Consider the following 21,041-nt stretch of genomic DNA (forward strand, 5'->3'; position numbering starts at 1 on the left):
AGCGCAAGCATCACTAACCTCCCCAAATAAGACAGGGCCATGCCTGCTCACACTTGCCAGCAGAGCGGTCTGGCTCCATAGGGAGCATGCATGATATCTGGCTGCCAAGGGGACTGTGCTCTGCACCCTCTTAACAGGTAGCATAGCAGCTACGCCCTCCTGGATACTGAGAAGCATCAGGAAGCACAATTCTTCCTAGAGCTTCCATAGGAAACTGTTAATAACAGACATGCTATTCAGTATCTGTTATTCTGAGTTTCATATGCAAAGATGCACAAAGTCTCTGAAAATCTAACCATCTAAATTTATTGAAAAACATAATTCAAAGTATTAAAGGAAAACAAAATTATAATAATCCACAAGTAAATAGCAATATTCTCCTTTTCAAATCATTCCTTTCTATGTCATTGGAGGCTTTAACACTGTAAAGCAATTCATCGCTGAGTGAGTGAGTATACTTTTAAAGTATAAACAAGATAGGGACTTTAGATTTAGAGTGTTTTCAAGCCTGCTTGTCTGGATTTTACCTGGTCAGATACAAAGGTACATCTAACTTTCGAAGGCCACCTTTTCCTCTCTCCTCCTTTTCCACCTCTTTTTAGAAAAAAATAATAATATACATTGATCACCTCAAGTAATTGCCCATTAAATTCATAACAGCCTCCTCAACTAAACACCACCAACTGGAGTTATAGGGCCAGTTCCTGCAGTTGGATCCATCTGGACACACAAGTCTGCACAATATGTTGTAGATTTGGGGCCATATTTAGGAATCCTGTTTCCCTGTATAGCTGGAGAGTTTATATGCAATTTTATTTTCTGCATTTTAGTTGACCTGAAGCTGGAACCTGTCAGTAGCAATAGGCTCTCAGTTTGACAGTTTTTTCATTTAATCTTTTAACTTTAAATACCTGAACTTCTGTGAATTCATTGATATTGAGTAAGAGGTTCCCACCCTCATGTTTTCCAGTAATGGAAAGATCTGGAAGGAAAGGTCTTTGGGAATAGCTAATAGCTAATCTTTTTCTTAAAACTATAAGGAATACAGCATCATAAATGGCATTGCTAAAACAAAACAACAACAAAAATTAGAGTAACACATCTAAATTCATTATGAGATAGTCAGAAATCATTTCACGCAGGTCTTTTCCTGCGCCGCTTTAGTGAAGACACTACTACCCCAGCAGGAGACAGGAGAGCGTCTCCCATCGGTAGTTAATCCACCTCCCTGAGAGGCAGAAGCTGTGTCAATGGGAAAAGCTCTCCTGTCGACATAGCTCTGTCTATATTGGAGGCGGGGGAGGCTAGATCAGTATAACTGTCACTCAAGGGTGTGGATTTTTCAGACCCCTTAGTGATGTAGTTACGCCAGTATAGGTTTGTAGTGCAGTGCAGACCTGGGTTTACTGTTGTCTCCCTCCAGTTCAATTCCCAGGCCCTGCATGGGTTATCATTTTTGTGGTTTTTCCTTTTTAATTTAGTTTGCGAGTTCTTTGTCTATTTATTTACCTGTAAAGTACCGTGGCATTAGTAATAAGAGCTTCCCCACCACCTCCCTCTTCCAAAATTCATCATGAATAAAGTCAATTGGATGTGTTAGCATGGATTAGTGGTTGCACAAATATTGTACTGCTACATGTCTATTTCAAGATGTGCCCTGATGCATATCTGCATATTAAAGGAGAAGAATCCTAAGTTCATGCTTCAGATGACACACAGCAGAAGAACTGGAACTAGTGACTCACCATTCACTGAACTTGCTGCGAATATTGTTAAAGGGTTCAGTAGCTTTGCTGGCTCTGGCACTGGGAGCAGTTTGCATTTTCTGTCAGCTTTGTTGAGGTTTTTGGCAGACTTTTTTGTAAGCTTTCACTGAAGAACCAGGGTCAATGACAGTAAACTCCAGAAGCTGGAAGAGGTGATTTGTCTGAACTCATCCTTAATTTATCCTCTCTAATATTTTGTCTGTTTTATTTTAAAGTAAAATATTGGAGAAATAGGAAAAATAATCCTAGCAAGTTTATTTGTGCCTTGGTGAATCCATTCTGTTCACATAAAACCACAGTGTTCAGGCCATACATATATAAAGTCCAGAGCAGTTGAGGATGTGAATTCTATTCTCTGCCACCCTTATGGCCTATGGGAATAGCAGCTGTAGCCTCTCTGTGCCACTGGCATTGAGTACCTCTGGATCCATGTGAAATCTACAGTCTTTCCCCTGGCCCACCTTTACCCTGCTCCCATTATGGCTTACTGTGCCAATGGAGGGATCCTTTCCATGAGCTGCAGGAAATATGCAAGGACTCCAAGGCCACGTTAGGTCGATTTAAAAATGAATGCGTCCACACAACCAACCCCATTCCGTGAACCTAAAGGGCTCTTAAAATAGACTTCTGTACTCCTCCCTGGCGAGGGGAGTAGTGCTAAAATCGACTTTGCTGGGTCGAATTTTGGGTAGTGTGGACGCAAATTGACGGTATTGGCCTCCGGGAGCTATCCCAGGGTGGTCCATTGTGACCACTCTGGACAGCAGTTTGAACTCCGAAGCACTAGCCAGGTATGCAGGAAAAGCCCCGGGAACTTTTGAATTTCATTTCCTGTTTGGTCAGTGTGGCAAACTCAGCAGCACAGGTGACCATGCAGTCCCCCCAGAATCTTAGAGCATAGAATGTTTCTACGCTCCCCCTATCATCTTCGTCCCTGAGGTTATCGCAGATTAGAAGGCGAAAAAACCGCACTCGCGATGACGTGTTTTCCGAGCTCATGCAGTCCTCCTGCACTGATAGGGCACAGCTTAATTCAGTGGCAGAGGCCAGGAAAGAATTAAGTGAGCGTGAAGAGTGGAGACAGGACGTGATGCTGAGGCTAATGGGGGAGCAAATGGACATGATGAAGCATCTGTTGGAGCTGCAGGAAAGCCAACAAGAGCACAGACCCCCGCTGCATCCACTGTATAACCGCCTACCCTCCTCCCCATGTTCCATAGCCTCCTCACTCAGACGCCCAAGAATGTGAGGTGGGAGGCTCCAGGTACCCAGCCACTCCACTCCAGAGGATGGTCCAAGCAACAGAAGGCTGTCATTCAAACAGTTTGATTTTTAGTGTGGCTACAATAAGCAATGTGGCCTTGCCCTTCCTCCTCCCCCACTCCACCCGGGCTACCTTGTCCGTTATCTCATTTTTTTTAATTAATAAAGAAAGAATGCATGGTTTCAAAACAATAGTTACTTTATTTCGAAGGGGGAAGGGTGGTTGGCTTACAGGGAATTAAAATCAACAAAGGGGCCAGGTTCGCATCAAGGAGGAATACACACAACTGTCACACCAAAGCCTGGCCAGTTATGAAACTGGTTTTCAAAGCCTCTCTGATGCAACAGCAGCGGTGATGGTGGGCTGAGCGGGCTCCATGCTTGCCACGGTATGGCATCTGCACAGGTAACCCAGGAAAAAAGGCACGAAACATATGTCTGCTGTTGCTTTCACGGAGGGAGGGGCAACTGACAACATGTTGGCCCCTGGCTCCAGCTTCAGCTACTTGTGCCCATTTGCAGCCAGTGTTAAGTTAAAGCTAGAACTAAGTGAATAGCTGAACTTTGGGGATTCGCTGTTAGCCCTGAAAAAAAAATCAAGAAAATTGTTTTGCAGAAATTCTGAAAAAAATCATGAAATCAAAAATAGTCAACAGATTTCATTTTGGGGCACCTTTTAACATTAAAGTAAAGGAAATGAAGGGCTATGTTCACAAAATGGCTGAAGGAGTCAGAGGTGGTATTTGCCTCCCTTGTAACTTTTAGCCCAGGGACTCGGGCACTCTCCTGGAATATGGGAGGCCCAAGTTCAAATCACTGTGCCATATCAAGCAGAGGTGGAAATTGAGCCTCAAATTCACACATCCTAAGTGAGTTACTAGCTAGTGGGTTAGAAGTTGTAAGGGGGCTAGAGGTGACACCACCACCTCCTCCAGCCACTTGGTGAATGGCGCCTGAAAAAAATATTTGGCTGAAAATATCTGGGAAATGTGTCAAATTTGCAAATAGCTTTGGATCTACTGGAACATTGTTTTTTGGCAAATAAACTATTTGTCAAAAAATAATAATGCCCAGCTAAAATATTCCTTAGACTGCTCTAACTCTGTGCAGAAGAGCCAGCCCTACACAGGAGCTGAACCAAGAACAAGAGAGTGATAAGGTGAACTTTAAACCACCTGTGTGCTCACTCATTTAACCTGCACACTGAGTGGATCAGCCATATCCCTGGATACAGACCTGCTAAGACACTTCCATGTTCTCACTACTCAGATAAAATGCCACAGGAGGAGACAAAGGAGTAGAGAGATCAAGCGTTTTCCTGGTGCTGTTAATATTTCTGTACATTTTAACAGCATTACTATTGCCCAAGGCCTCATACCTATTGCACTTAGAGGCAGGCAACTGTATTTCTCCCGTTTTGTAAATAAGGTAACTAAGAAGTTGTATAAGGTCATTTGAGGCAGAGTGGGGAATAAGACCCAGATCTCTAACGTGACAGAGCCTACTCACATCTACTTTGCTACAGTGCCTTTCAGAATAAATGTTCAAATTTATGTGCTTGACTGTGCTGTCCGTAACTCAAGTGACTAGGAAACACTCTATTCCCAGGGTCAGGAATTGGGTGTCCACTAGTCCCCACCATTTATTTCGGGTTTTGTGCTAAATAAAACCCGGGAATCCTGGTGCCTACCATTCCATTGTCATCTCACAAACAGTTGATATGTGGGCAGGGTTTTGGGGTCTCAGTTTTCGTTCCCACATCACAAGCACGCTAATTGGCAGACTCAGCACAGAGGCCAAGAACTATATGGGGCCACAATGATTGAACTGTCCCAGTAGTGCCTCGAGAAAGTCCACCTCCCACAGCAGCTAGGAGGTGTGGTTCCCAGCTCAGGTACCTGCATAAACTCTTCTTGAGCTAATGTCTAAAAATAGCAGTGTGGCCATGGCAGCTCAGGCTAGCTGCATGAGTACAATCCCATTTGATCTCCCTGGGTGCATAGTTAAGTGGCTAGCCCAGGCCATGGTGGCCCCACTGCTATTTTTAGGTGATAGTTTGAGAAGGTTTCAGTGGTAGCCGTGTTAGTCGGTATCAGCAAAAAAAAATGAGTCATCCTTGTGGCACCTTAGAGACTAACAAATTTATTTGGGCATAAGCTTTCGTGGGCTAGAACCCACTTCATCAGATGTATGAAGTAAAAGATACAGGAGCAGGTATAAATACATGAAAGGATATGGGGTGCTTTACCAAGTGTTAAGTCAGTTTTACGAGATAAATCAATTAACAGCAGGATATCAAGGGAGGAGAAATAACTTTTGAAGTGGTAAGAGAGTGTCCCATTACAGACAGTTTAGGTTTTGTAATGACCCAACCACTTTATTCAGGCCTAATCTGATGGTATCTAGTTTGCAAAAATGCATCATATTAGGCCTGAATAAAGACTGGGAGTGGTTGGGTCATTACAAAACCTAAACTTAATTTCCCCAATACTAATTTCTCCCTACTGTTACTCACACCTTCTTGTCAACTGTCTGTAATGGGCCACTCTCTTACCACAAAAGTTTATGCCCAAATAAATTTGTTAGTCTCTAAGGTGCCACAAGGACTCCTCGTTTTTTTTAGTTTGAGAAGGAATATCTATCCAATGTGTGAATTACACCTCCCAGCTGCTGTGGAGATGTCCTCTGAGCCATGCTGGCAGAATAGTTTGTGGGGAGTAGCTTGCCTTGCTGCAGCCCTTTAGATGGAGAGGACATCGTTCGCTGTAGTTGTGAAATTAATGTCTTTCACTGGGATTCAATATTAAAAATGAGTGTATTTATCTTTATGGGTATTTGCAATGATATAAATTAGCTTACTAAATAATTTGCACTAAATATCACCAATGAGGCTGCACAAAACATGGCATCTTAGAAAACCTGGCTCATAATTTACAGGTATGTCTTTGAGGCAATGTGATAAAGGAGTTTATGGGCCATAGCTGAAAGTGTATAAAAATAAAGTTTCTTATTCTACCCCTGCTGTAGTGGGAGAAAAGGTAACGTTTTAGTAAATATATTCTTTAAGAAACAATCTCGAAAGATATAAAAAAATGCATGAAATTAGGTGTGCAATATCTGTATTACAGACATGTTTGCCAGTAAACTTGTAGTTTAAGTTACAGGTAACTTTCTTCACATAAAAAGCGACAAGGAGTCCTGTGGCACCTTATAGTCTAACAGACGTATTGGAGCATAAGCTTTCGTGGGTGAATACCTACTTCGTCGGATGCATGTAGACTAAGACGGCTACCCCTCTGATATTTTCTTCACATAGTTAGTTATGTGGTCTTTTCATCTAATTCCATCTTAATAAAAATATGTTTTTACTTTTAATACTACCTTTAAGTTTTCATGCAGAGACTAGGACAAGGACTTTTTTCCTATCCTTTTTCAGATTTCAATATCATCTTCCTGCTACCCTCTAGATTCTTCTTGTGTGTGTGTATGTATGTACACACACACACACACCCACACACGCACACTTTATATATATTCAATAATGAGTGTGTATTATTGAAGGTCATAAAAATTATATAGTCAAAAATGCCAGTCTAGTTTTTTCTGCCCACGTCTTTGAGTTCCCTCTCCACAATGAAATTTATGCACAGCTCTGAAGGCAGTACAGAGGTAAGGATGGCAATACCCCAATCTCCCTAAAATAAACTTATGATCCCCCTGCAACTCCCTTTTGGATCAGGATCCCCAATTTGAGAAACGCTGGTCTCCCCCCGTGAAATCTGTGTAGTATAGGGTAAAAGCACACGAAAGACCACTAATGATGTGTTTTTCATGGCCAGGAATTTGGTAGGGCCCTAATTATAAAAGTGGAATTAACAAGATGCAGACTACACATAAGGGTCCGATCCTGTAATGTGTGAGTGTGTGCAATTCCCGCTCACTTCATTGGGAGGTGACCTTCACAGAAGGATCCAAGAGGTGCTCAGTACTTCAGTACTTCCTGGCTCAGGATTGCCCCCCTCCAAACAGAGGTGAGGCATGGGGGGCACACAGAGTTACATGTCACTGTCCCCCCCATTCTGCAAGCAAAGAGCTGCCCAGCTGAGGAGGCTGTGTCTCAGCTCTGCTGACTCTGCAGCCCAACACCACGTCCTGGGTCTTAGTGCCAGTCGTGCTCCCCTTCTGTGTGCTGGGAGCCTTCCTGTTTTCTATTCTGTGCAACAGTGAGTGCCCGCGTTGGGATTGGGCAAGGGGGAATGGGGGAAAGAGGCAGTGGGGAAGGAAGGGGGTGAAATAGGGGGAGTGGAATGTGGGAATGAAGGGAGGGGGGGATGAAGAAGAAAAGGGGATAGGGGAATCGTGGGGGGGGGAGAGCAGGAGCCCAGCACGCGGTGTCCCCTTGGCAGCAGCTGGGGCTCCCCTATTAAGCAGGCCCTCAAACCCTCACCCTGACAAGCCCTAAACCTGGACCCCCCCTCATCCCATAGTTTTCAGACCAATTTTCTAATTTATCAAGTTTATTTTAAATTTTAATCCTGTTCTCCAAATTGAAGGAAATTTAAGGGGCAAGGCTTGATAGACAATACTTTTTTCTAGAGGTCTTCAAGCTTTAAGGTGTCAGAGTTCTGGGGTAGGGGACATGGCTCAAGCAGCTCATGGTCAGGTTTCCAGGCTGAGGTCAATACCAGAGGTCAGAACTTGTGTTGGGGTTCCAGAGTAAAGGTCAGAATCCAAGTCAGAGCCAAAGTTGATCTTGGGAGATCAGAAGCAGTCAGTCATGACAGCGCACTAAGAATCTGCAGTGTTGCCTTGGCACTTCCTGGTATGTTCTGTGGGCTTATATAGAATCAAGGGGATAATCAGGATCCACCTAAGTGGCTGCCAATCGGGTCTCCCATGCAGCACTTACCATAGTGTATGTCTGCTGCAGTTTGCAGGGAGAAGGGGGCAGGCAGATTACAGCTGCCGCCAAGTGGCCTGGAGGCTCTGCCCACTCAGGTTTGAGTCCTGCCAATCCTCACGTCATGCACACAATCTTCTAGGGGTAACCCCCATATACTGGGCTGGGTTTATCTGCGTAGACTGTCTGGAAGGCCACTATGAAGTCAGGCATATGGAACTGAGACACCTGTTCCCAGGGGCGCACCTCAGGGCTATAACGTTCCCAGTCAATGAGGGAAATCAAATCACATTTGATTTTAGAATTTAAAATCTCATAGACATCATACTGATCATGACCCTGGACCAGAACTGGAGTGGGCAGTAGTTGTTGTCAGTGACCAAAAGAGTTGTCAGTGTGCAGCTTCAGCAGTGATATGTGGAACAACTGGTGTAACCTGATAGATTTGTGCAACTGGAGCTTGACGGTCACTGAGTTGATCACTTGGCGAATCAGATACAGGCTGAACAATTTGTGACGAGGCTGGTCCGTATGGTGTTGTACTGAAAACTAGACCTTTTGTCCAGCTGCAACTGTTGGACCTTTCTGGTGCTGGTGGCCAGCGTATAGCTTGTAGTCCCTCTTGGCATTTTCAGGATGTGCCTGAAGCTCCTCCTGGACTTGTGGATCTGTCGTACCCAGTTTGTGGAGACCAGGATGGAAACCAAAGTTTGCATTAAATGGACTTTGCCCAGTGAAAACATAATGGGCTTATTATCGGCTAATTCTGCGTGCGGCAGGAAAGCCAACCAGTCATTCTGCTGGTAATTTATAAAGCACTGTAGATACTGTTGTAAGACCTGATTCATTTTCTTGAACTGGCCATCAGTCTGTGGGTGATAGGCAGAAGATGTATTGGCACGGCCGACAAGCAACTGCAGGGTTTTGTGCCAGAACTGCAACACATATTGCAACTGCAACAGCTGTGACCTGTGCAGGAAGTCCATGGAGACGGACAATGTGTGTCACCAAGAATTGAGCTGACTCTTCCATGGTGGGCAGGTGTACAATAGGGAGAAAGTGGCCATTTTTATTAACTGATTGACCACAGTGAAGATGACAGTGTATCAGTCAGACTTGGGGAGCTCCGCTACAAAATCCAAGGTGATGGTCTCCCATGGTCTAGCCAGAGTTTCTGCAGCTATTAGAGTGCCGAGGGCTCTCATGCATGGCCTCCTGGTGCAAGCACATACCTTACAAGATTCTACATAGGAGTGTACCCATTGCTTGTATCCAGGACCACCAGAAGGAGCAGGCAATCAGGCAAAGGATCTTGAGGTGGACGAAGTGGCCTGCTATCCGGGAGTCTCAGCTGAATCTCAAAACCTCCAGTTGGGGACATCCTGGCAGAACGTATAGGTGACCCTTGACATAGAATAAGCCATCCTGTTTCTGATGTTGCCCCTTGCTTTTGACCTCAAGTTCCTTGGGTGGGAGCTTCTCCCCCCCCTGCTGTGCATATCAGAAACATGAGGTCTTGGGAAGTGGCAGCATCCAGGAAATTGCAGGGCTTGAGGATGAATAGTGGCTCCATGCAATAGGGGCTTGAGGATGAATAGTGGCTCCATGCAATAGGGGTCTTGGCTGGTGAGGTACTTCCCTTTTTGGGACTGGGCATTGATGGCTTTGTTCTTGACCCTGGAGTGGTAGGTAATGGTGAAGTTAAAACATATGAACAACAGGGCTCAGCAGAACTGTCTTTGGTTTAGCACCTTACCCTTTCAAAAATATTCTAGTTTTTTATGATCTGTGTACACCTGTATAGGGTGCCTGGCCCCTTCCAGGTAGTAGTGCCACTCTTCAAAGCCGGACTTGATCACTAGACTTTTTTTTCGTAGGGTTTCGTGATATTCTGTTGGAGTAAGCTTCCGTGAGGAGCTGACACAAGGGAGGAGATGTCTTTGGGTAGTATGATCCTGATGGCAGCATTGGAGGCATCAGTGTCAATGACAATGGGCCTCACTGGGTTGTGGGGTGTCAAGAATGACACACTGGTGAAGGCACTCTTGAGCTGGTTGAACACCTGTTGTGCTGCCGGGGACCAGATGAAGGTGTTCTTGCATTGAAGTGCTGTCAACAGGGTTATCTGGTCCAAAAATCCAGGAAAGAAACATCTATAAAAGTTAGTGAACCCCAGGAAGTGTTGCAGCTTCTTGATGTTTCAAGGGGCCACCTAGGTCTGAACAGCATCCACTTTTCTGGGATCCATTTGGAGGCCCTCGGGCAACAAGATGTAGCCCAAGAACTCCATGGAACGTTGATCAAAGTTGCACTTTTCAAGTTTTGCATATAAACTATGTTGGGGGAGCCAATCCAGAACTGATCAGACGTGCTAGGTATGTTGCCTTGGACTCTGGAGAAGACAAGAATGTTGTCAAGGTAAACTACGACGTACTGGTCTAGGATGTCATGGACTACATTGTTCACAAAATGCTGAAAAGTGGCAGTGGCATTTGTGAGACTGAATGGCATTAACAAGTATTCATAATGGCCACAGCAGGTTTAAACAGCTGTTTTCTATTTATCCCCTGCTCTGATCCTTTCCAGGTTGTAAACTCACAGGTCGAGCTTAGTGAGTACCTGGGTTGATTGCACGTGGCCCAACAATTCTGGGATGAGAGGAAGTGGGTACCGATTTCTGACAGTTACTTGATTGAGGGCCTGATAATCCATGCATAGGCACAGGTTCCCATCTTTCTTTTTGACAAAAAGAAGGGCGTTGGCAGCGGAGGTTGATAGCCAGAGTAACCCTTTGGCAAGATTCTCCTGGAGATATAGCCACAGGGCTGGCAGTTCCAACATCGCATAGATGTGGCTGAAGAGTATCTTGGCCCCAGGTTGTAGGTTAATCGGACAGTCATAGTCTCAGTATGCTGGTAGGACGTCCACTTTTTTTTTTCTAAAGACATCCAGGTATTTGTGGTACTTATTGGGAAGAACAGGGGCTGATTTTAGTGGTGGTCTCACCTGACCCATGGCCAGGGTCAGAGAATTTCTAAGCAGTAATCCAGTCTCTGGCTGGCCTCCATCAGGTGGTATGTGCAGGCAGATGTGCTGAAAGAATTCAGAGTGGAAACAGATTTTCCGTTCCCACCACAAGATGTGCGTGTCATGTGTTGCCAACCATGAGATGCCAACAATTATGGGAAAGTGCGGTAAAAAGATCACTCCAAATCTTAGGATTTCTCAGTGATTCTAGATAACAGTTTCCAAAGGCATGGTCTCCTGGGTCACCAGGTCTGAGGACAGGAACTAGCTGTTTTATAGTCTCTATGAGGTCAGGAGTTACCTTTGGCTGTGCTGGCATGTCCAGTGTTTGGGCAGTGTCAGCATCCATGAAGTTGTCTGCTGCCCTGGAGTCCACAAGTGCACGTTGTGGGAGAACTCATCAAGGTTCACCCGGAATGTAGAGGAGGACCTGAACTTGGAGATGTAATGAGAGCTTGCCGTGCCTTGGGCAAGCTTTTGTAAGGGGATGGATGTCTCAGGACCCACAACAGGCAGCCGGCAAGTGCGTGGCTAGGTTCCCCTCAGTAGAAACACAAACTGTGGTTGGAATGGCATGCTCTTTCCTTGGGAGTCACCTGGTGGTGGGCTGCATTGAGTTGCATGGGCCCTGGGACCAACCCAGGATTGTTACTGAGGAGACTTAGCTGGGATGTGGCACTGACCCATTCCTTTCTCTATGTCACTGGCGTAGTCTGTTATCGATCCATATGGCATGATCAAAAAAGGCATCCAAATGGGTTGGGGTTTTCATGCGAGGTAGTTAATCTTTAATTGCCTAATGCAAACCCCACTGAAACTGGTGGAGCTGTGCCTCCTCATTCCACTCCATGTCAGAGACAAGTTGTCTGAAGTGGGTGGTGTAGGAGGCAACCGATTCCTCCCCTTATTGTAGTTTTCGCAGGGCTGCCACAGCTAAAACAGTGCAGTAGGGATCATCCAGAATGACAAAAAACACCTGAAAGAAAGCATCCCAGTTCAGCCGTGTTGGCATTCCTTGTTCTAGCCAGAGTCAGGCCCAATCTAATGCCTCTTCCTTTAAGAGGCTAATTACAAATCCTGCCTTAGCTAGATCAGTAGCGTAGGACTTGGGGTGGAGCAGGAATTGCACATGACAATGATTAAGAAACCCTCTAAATTTGTGGCATTCTCCATTGAAGCATTCAGGGTGGGGGAAGGTTGGCCCCACATCCAGGGGCCAGGTGCAGAACGTTTCTGGAGTGCAGTATTCTCGCCTTGGAGCCTGCTCCCCAGGAGTGCACTGCACCAGTTGAGTCCGCAGCGCAGCATCTGCACCTACAGGATCTGGCTTTGCAATGAGAGCTGCAACACTTGTGCTCTCAATGTAGGGAGTTCCTCCTGGGGATGGTCAACCCATTCAGACGTTTCTAGTGTCCTTTGAGACATGCCAGGCATGAGATAACCCACTACCTCCATGTTCCTGTAGGGATGGCCTTCAGCATGGGATAGGGTTGGTCCAGGCAAACTGTCAGGGTTCTGGGACAAAGGTCTGGGCTTGAGCAGCTCAAGGTCAGATTTCCGGGTTGAGGTCAGTACCAGAGATCATAACTTCTGTTGGGGTTCTGGGTCCCAAGTGATGGTCAAAATCCAAGTCAGAGCCATAGTGGATGCTGGAAGCTCAGCAGCAGAGTCAATCGTCGTAGCTCACTGGTAATCTACATGTTGCCTGGATGCATCCTGGAACACTCTGTGGGCATATATGGGGTCAAGGGGCCAATCGGGAGCCTCCAAAGCAGCTGTCAGTTTGGAGCTTTTGGATAGGACTTCGTATAGTGTTCATCTTCTGTGGTTTGTGGATCACAGGGAGTGGCTAAGTTACAACTGCCACAAAGTGGAGCTTGCCCACCCAGGTTCAAGTCCTGCCAGTCATTACAGGTGGCTGGTATTGCTTTGTCACCATAATACAACAATAATATAACAATGATGTCTTTAAATATTGTCATCTTTTGGTTTGACTAAGTTGCTAGTTTCTTACTGTTATATTTTTTCTTATCCAGGGAAATTATCGCTTCATGAAACTTTTACTTGCTCGTAGAGCAAACTGGATGCAAAAGGATTTAGAAGAAATGACTCCTTTACATTTAACTACCCGCCACAAGAGTCCCAAGTGCTTAGCTTTGTTGCTAAAATACATGGCACCAGGCGAAGTGGATACACAGGACAGAAACAAGGTAAAATACTGCTTTAGTGACAGTTCTTGTGACAGTTTTAATCCAATTCCAATTAATAAAACAGATAAATATGAAAGAAACACATCTATTATTTCTGTTACCTTGTCAGATATGTTTCCTATATCTGAAACCGTTGTTCTTCTTCAAGTGCTTGCTCATGTCGATTCCATTCTGGGTGTGCGTGCACCCATGTGCATGGTCATCAGAGATTTTTGTCTTTGCTGTATCCATAGGGCCGGCTGTGGCGCCCACTTGAGTGCCACACTCATGCATTGGTATATCAGGCACTGCCAGCCCTACGGCCTCTCAGTTCCTTCTTACCGCTCGTGGTGGTTAGTCGGAGCACCTTTCCTTGCATAGGAAGGGCTAGTGGTTTCATCTCTTCTGACTTTGAGCCTTAGGGCCTTGTAAATAGTTGTTTATAGTAATTAGTATTAACCAGTTTTAAAGTGTAGTTAGAAGTTATAGTCCCAGCGGGGACTTTGACCCAGGTGGGGCATGCCCCGGTCGGGGTTTAAGCCCTGCGCAGACTGTAACAGGCCTATGCCTATAAGTGACCCCCACAGCAGCTGCCTCAAGTGCTTGAGGAAATCACATGTGAAGGACAAGGTAGTATTTGTAAAACTTTTTGACCCAGGACTCAGAAAGAGCATGATATTCGTTTGCGGGCTCTCCTCATGGAGGCTGCCCTTCGTCCAGCTTCCAAGCCATCCCACCAAATCTCGCCTAGTACCTCAGCCTTGGTGCGCAGCGCACCCTCGGCATCGGGCTCTGCCCGGCACTGCTTCCCATCTCTGGTGCTCAGAAAGAAAACAAAGAAGCATGGCTCCCCAGCACCAGGCAAGAAAGGCCATGGGGCATTGGGCAAAGGACCCAGTTTGGGCCGCCCTGCCACTCTGGAGCCACGTGGATGTGCCTCCCCGGTCAGTGCCCTTAGTCCTTAAAGGATCCACTACCAACTCCCGGGAGCAGTAGGGGACCCAAACTTCTGACAGCATCGACGCCTTCCCAAGCTCCCCCGGCGCTGAGAGAGCAGAGGCCTCCACCTGCACTGTGCGTGCCGCAGGAAGCAGCAAAGGCTCCCTACGAGGGTAAGCCAGCTGCTAAGACCCCTCAGGGGGCAGTGGAGCGCTGCTGATCCCCTGAGACATGGTGGTGCTCTCCATCTCCACACCGCCAAATCTCCGGCATCGCAGCCCAGATCTTCTGGGGCTCGCCCTTGGTCAGCGGCACCGTGATTGTGGTCCCCGCCATCTCAACTCGGATTGCCTTGGGGGAGGTGCCAGTCTCTGTTCCACCTGCACCATTCGCCCTCCCACCGGTTGCCTTCTCAGCACAGATCTCGGTCACCTGCCCGATGGGAGCACTCCCCATAGTGATTCTGGTACCCCCGGCACCAGTCCCCTTGATAACAGCACCGATCCTCCCACTCCAAACACCGATCTCTGGTGACGACTGTCAGCAGACAGATACAGCCGTCGATAGCCCTGCCATGGTCACTGGAAGCGGATTACTCCAGCATGAAAGGGCAGTTCAACCGCTTGCCAAGACCCCACAGGCGTGAATGGGCACCTGCGGCTGCCTCAACATCGATGGTGCCGCCTTGGCAGCATGGCCAGTAGCATTATTGGAGCACCTGGGGCATGCCGGTGATGACGATGCCCTCTTTGCACCACTCATCTACTGCTGCCTTGGAGCAACAGCTGGCGGCACCGGGCTCGGTGCATCAGACCCGCTCGGAGGTCGGGATAGAGGAGACAGCGCCCTCCCCTCTCCCCGAAACCCCTCTTCCCCACGGGGGATGATGCCCTGGAGCCTCCCCCGGCGGTACGGTCATCGTCCTCATCCCCGGACAATGTGGTCGCGGGACCATCGAGGACCAGCCCACCAGACTATTTTAGGGAACATCAAGCCCTGTTTCGACAGGTGGCCGAGAACTTGGGCCTAGAGGTGGAGGAGATGGCCAAGCAGGTGGACACTTTGCTCAATGTCCTCTCAGCCTCTACCCCGGCATGTTTTGCACTACCAGTGCATGACGGGGTCCTGAAAATTGCCAAGGCCGCTAGCAAACCCAGTCATCCCTCCCACCTCCAAAAGGGCTGAAAAGAAGTACTTTGTCCTGGCCAAAGGTTCGAGTACCTTTATACCCACCCACCTCGGGGCTCGCTGGTTGTCCCTGCAGCCAATGAAAGGGCCAAGTAGGGGCACACTAGTTCAACTCCCAAAAATAAAGAGGCCAAAAGACTGGACCTTTTTGGAAGAAAAGTTTATTCAACAGCCAGCCTGCAGTTCCAGGTGGTGAACCATCAGGCCCTCTTGGTATAATTTTAACGTATGGGACTCCCTCCCTAAGTTCAAGGAGTTCCTTCTTCAGGGTCTGGCCCAGGAATTCAGCACCCTGGTGGAGGAGGGCACCGCAATGACAATGTGCTCTCTCCAGATGGCATGGGATGCGGGCGGACTCGGTGGCTAGAGTGGTCACGTCAGTGGTGATCATGAGGTACAGCTCCTAGTTTCAGACCACTAGCTTGTCCCAAGAGTTGCAGACCTCTATCCAGGACCTCCCATTCGCTGGGAATGTTCTCTTTTTGGAGCAGACTGATGCGAGGCTGCATAGACACTTGGGTCACCCTTCGCTCGCTGGGCATGCATACGCTGCAGTCTGTAGAGAAACAGTTCCGGCTGCCCCCACCACCAAGGCCCTGGCAGCCTCATCAAGGGCCTGCAAGGAGAAGGGATAGAGACACAAGCTTTAGTCGTCACCGCCCTTCCTCCTCCCGCTCACCTGTGCAGCCTGGCCCAGTGAAGCATCCCGGGAGCCAGAAGCGCTCGTTTTGAAGGTGCACTTGAGAGCGACGCCCCAATCAATTCCCCAGATCCACCTTGTTCTTTCCTTGACCGTCTTCATCCCTACCGTTCGGCCTGGTCACGGGTCACAACAGACCGTTGGGTGCTGTACATAGTATCTCGGGGCTATAACCGGCAATTTTCGGCCGCTCCTCCCTCCCAACCCCCTCTTTCCCATCCCTCTTCGAGCAACTCCTCGTCCAAGAGGTCGAGAACCTCCTGCTCCTGGAGGCAGTGAAGGAGGTCCCTCGGGACATGAAAGGAAAAGGGTTCTATTCCCACTATTTCCTAATCCCAAAAGCAAAAGTGAGCCTCAGACCTATTCTGGACGTGCGTCACTTCAACAAGTCTTTCAGAAAGTTGAAGTTTCGCATGGTCTCCCTGACCTCCATCATCCCCTCCCTGGATCCAGGAGACTGGTACCCTTGACTTGAAGGACGCTTATTTCCATATTCCAAGGTCACAGACTTTTCCTCCGTTTCATAGTGGGTGGACGCCATTTTCAATTCACGGCGCTGTCCTTTGGCCTTTCATCAGCCCTGAGGGTGTTCACAAAATGTATGGCGTCAATGGCTGCTTACCTAAGACGTCGAGGAGTCTGGGTCTTCCCGTATCTTGACAACTGGGTCATCAAGGGTCGGTCTCGGGAGCAAGTGCAGAGGACCCTCAATCTGGTGCGTTCCACCTGCCGCAACCTGAGCCAAAAACACAGTTGTTACCATCTTTTATACCATCTAAGGGACTGTCGAATAAAAGGTTTTTTTCCTTCTAAAAACTCTTCAGCAAAAGGGAACATGGGATGTTGTTAAAATGAAAGCCTTATTTAATACTTTATATTTCAAATGCTTTAACTGTTTTTCCTTCCTTTTTTATATTTAATAAAAGGTTAAAAGGGTTTTTAGTGATGTATTTGCCATAGTACAAAGCAGGCTGAGGTCTCTGTATTTCAAACCCCAGACCTTGTTTAACATGGTTTGATATTGGACAGTGACTGTGGTATGAAAACACCTTTGGCCTATTTATTCCATCTAAATTAATACAGTTGTGGATTAATTTGCTCAAGGTCACACAGCAAGTCAAGTGGCAGAGCTCTGTTTACTTGGGCCATTGTCTTAGTATGGATTTATATATAAGGATGTTATGGGGCTGCTATAGATTGCAGTAATCTATCTTAAGTTGTAAATTTTGAGAGTGTTTGTGGGTAGAGCACTTCCTAACCACAGAACCTGCACGTAGTGGGGAGTAAAGACCTGTGTTCGGAGGGCATGAATAAAGACAATCCCTGGGTAGGCTCAAGAGGAGTAAAAATACATCCTCTGTGTTTGTCAGGAGGGAGTAAACAAACAAAACTCGTTTGCATGAAGGGAAGTGAACAAAACCTGTTACCTGTTTCTGAGTCATTGACAACTTTAAAGCAAATTATCTCGAATGTTTATGGATCAGTGCTCTAACAGATAAAGAACAAATAGGGTACTAAGTTCTACAGACCACCAAATCACATTGGAGAATAGGATTACCAGCTCCTTAAACAACTATCTATAATTTGCAGGGTAAAAGGCTGTGTTATCATGCAGGACTTTAATCTGAGTGACTTGCTGGATGTCTCATGCTACCAGTACTAAAACATTGTTGGAATTTCTAAAAATTATAGATGACAGTTTCCTAACTCAAAAAGTGTTGTATCTGTCACAGGAGAATTCTATACAAGATCTCCTCTTGACAGATTAAGAGAAATTGATCACAGAACTAAAAATTAGTGGTATCTTAGGTACAAGTGATCCTGAATTGATTACATTTATTGTGTGCAAACAGATAAAAGTCCAAACCAATAATATATGTACTTGATGTTTTTAAAGGGCCAATTTCACAAAGCTGAATGGGAACATTGAGTAGGAATAGGAAAGTTATATTACCTCTATTTGGCATTGGTGCAATTAATATCCAAATACTGTGATAGTTTCTGGTGTCAACAATTGAAGAAGGATGTCAATAAATTGGAGTGTGTTTAGAGAAGAGCCACGAAAATGATTAAAGGATAGAAAACATATGTTATATTGAAAGACGTAAGGAGCTCAATCTGTTTAGTATAAGAAAGAGAAGATTAAGGCTGACTTGACCACAGTCTATAAGTACCTACATGGGAAACATAAATTTGATAATACAGGGCTCTTCAATCTAGCAGAAAAAGTTATAACAAGATCCGTTGGTTGGAAGTTGAAACTAGACAAATTCAGATTAGAAATGAGGTCCACATTTTTATCTGTGTGGGTAGTTAACCATTGAAACAATTTACCAAGGTTTATGGCGGATTCTCCATCATTGGAAATGTTTAGATCAAGATTGGACGTTTTTCTAAAAGATGTGCTGGAATTAATTCAATAAACAGGAATTAATTCAAGGAAGTGTTATGCTGGAAGTCAGATTAATGGTCCCCTCTGACTTTATAATGTATGACTATGGGCTTGTCTTCACTACCGGGGTAAGTCGACCTAAGTTACGCTGCTCCAGCTACGTGAATAACTACCGGGAGTACCAGGGTCAACCAGACAGCACTCTGCCATTGATTTAGCAGGTCTTCACTAGACCTGCTAAATCGACCCCTGCTGCATCGATTGTAGGAGCGTTGATCTCCCCTGTGAAGTGAAGACCAGCCCTATGAAAACTCTTTTGTATGTGTGTCGGTATAGGAAGTAAACACAGTCCCTGTGTATGGAAGGAGGGAGGGAACAAAACCCTTATGTGTGTGGGAGAAAGGAGAAAGCACAGTCCTATGATGAGGGAAAGGGCTTTGGGGATTGTCTCAGGCCTAGCAAAGAAAAACACACTACACAGTTAACCTGTGCACATATGTTAATGCTGAATATTTACTAACATTTCTGGAGTTCCAATTAAGTTTGTGTTACCCTGCCATGGAGAGTAAACAAGTTGTGTGTAGCATGTTTCCTTGTTTGTTATAGGGAGAAGGAAGCTCCTAGTGAAGTGAAATCTGTCTGTCTCAGTGGAAATGTGCTATGTGGACATTATGCATAATTAAGAGGTGTCCTATATCTTTGAATGTCCTTGTTTTTGAATGGTTTGTGAGTTTTTGAAGTCAAATAGATGAAATCACTGTGACGGGTTGAATCACAGAACCCCCCTTGGGAGCTGCCACCTGATGTGCCAAGATCACGTCTGCCCCTGCTTTCCTGCCCCGTCAGCTTAGGACTTCAATGCCCTGCCTGGTTTGAGCCAGACTCGCTAGCCTGCTGCAAACCCAGACCCAGGTCTGAATCACGTCCCCTAACAGCTGTAGGCTTAACTGAAAGCAACTTACAGAAGTATTCCTGTCTTTAACACTCAGATGCCCAACTCCCAGTAGGGTCTAAACCCAAATAAATCGGTTTTACCCCGTATAAAGCTTATACAGGGTAAACTCATAAATCGTTTGCCCTCTATAACACTGATAGAGAGATATGCACAGCTGTTTGCCCACCCAGGTATTAAGACATACTCTGAGTTAATTAATAAGTAAAAAGTGATTTTATGAAATACAGAAAGTAGGATTTAAGTGGTTCCAAGTAGTAACAGACAGAATAAAGCAAGTCACCAAGCAAAATAAAATAAAACACGCAAATCTGTGTCTAATCAAACTGAATACAGATACTCTCACTAGTTCCAGAATGCTTCCTTTTACAGACTAATCTCCTTTTAGTCTGAGTCCAGCAATCACTCACACACCCCTTGCAGTCACTATCCTTTGTTCCAGTTTCTTTCAGGTATCTTTTGGGGTGGAGAGGCTCTCTCTTTAGCCAGCCGAAGACAAAATGGAGGGGTCTCTCACGGGCTTAAATAGACTTTCTCTTGTGGGTGGAGACCCCGTCCTCACTCCTATGCAAAGTCCAGCTACAAAATGGAGTTTTGGAGTCACCTGGGCAAGTCACATGTCCATGCATAACTGAGTTCCTTACCAGCCAAGACACATTCCTGGGAAAGTCCAGATGTGGATTGGTGTCTTCAAGTTCATTGTTGGCTTAAGTGTTTCTTGATGGGGAACTTACTGAAAATAGTCTTTTCTCAAGAAGCTGACCAGCTTCTTCACTACAGCCTACTTAGAATCAAACAAGTATGCAGCCAATATTCATAACTTTGTATACAAAAATGATACATGCATACAAATAGGATTAATAGATTCAGTAGATCATGACCTTTACAGAGATATGTTACATGGCATATGTAGCATAAAACAATTCTAGTTATGTTATATATATATATATATACATACATAAGCACATTTCATAAAGCCTTATGGGTGGCACCGTCACAATCACATGATATGAAAACTCTTGTCCAATGTCCAGAACTTCATACTGAAACTAAGGGTCTGCCTACACAGCAATTAGACATCCGCGTCTGGCCCGTGCCAGCTAACTTGGGCTCGCAGGGCTCAGGCTGCGGGGTTGTTTCATTGCTGTGTAGAATTCTGGGCTCAGGCTGGAGACCAAGCTCTGGGACCATCCCACCTTGCAGGGCCCTACACCCGGGGATCCAGCCCAAGCCCAGAGTTCTACAGAGCAATGAATCCGTGACTTCAGCCTTTGTCAGCTGGGAGCTGCAGAGTTCCCCGTCACTTATGGTGGCTCAGAGCGGTGGGAGTACTCTGCAGCTCCTGGCCGCTGCAGGCGGTGGGGAGACCACAGCTCCAAGCCCCCACGGGTAGCGGGGGACCCCGGAGCTCCAAGCTGGGGCCCCTGCAGCTGCTGATATGCTGTGCGCAGTGTGGGGACTCTGCAGCTCCCCATTTTGTGTCAGATGTTTTTAGTAAAAGTCACGGACAGGTCATGGGCTTCTGTGAATTTTGCTTTATTGCCTGTGATCTGTCTCTGACTTTTACTAAAAAATATCCATGACAAAATCCTAGCTTTAATTATAGGTCTGAGATACATTAATGTTTATGTTGTGACAGCAGTGTAAATAGTGTAAATCTCTAAACTTTTAAAAATATAACCTGATTAGAGATCATTAAGAAAGGTTACTTAGAAGTTATAAAAA

General features: G+C 46.0%; 1 protein-coding gene across 9 annotated transcripts in view; it reads left to right on the forward strand.

Moving 5' to 3' along the window:
- The window catches only part of INVS (inversin), a 211,298-nt gene that overhangs the window by 86,341 nt on the left and 103,916 nt on the right, over window positions 1–21,041 (forward strand). For all 9 annotated transcript variants that reach the window (XM_024099606.3, XM_005292613.5, XM_065587212.1 and 6 more), the window contains one exon: window positions 12,993–13,166. In XM_024099606.3, the coding sequence (XP_023955374.2) occupies window positions 12,993–13,166 (174 nt within the window). The remainder of the gene's footprint in view (window positions 1–12,992; window positions 13,167–21,041) is intronic.

The sequence above is a fragment of the Chrysemys picta genome, chromosome 2, assembly GCF_011386835.1.
Source record: "Chrysemys picta bellii isolate R12L10 chromosome 2, ASM1138683v2, whole genome shotgun sequence".
In the NCBI taxonomy this organism is placed as follows: Eukaryota; Metazoa; Chordata; order Testudines; family Emydidae; genus Chrysemys; species Chrysemys picta.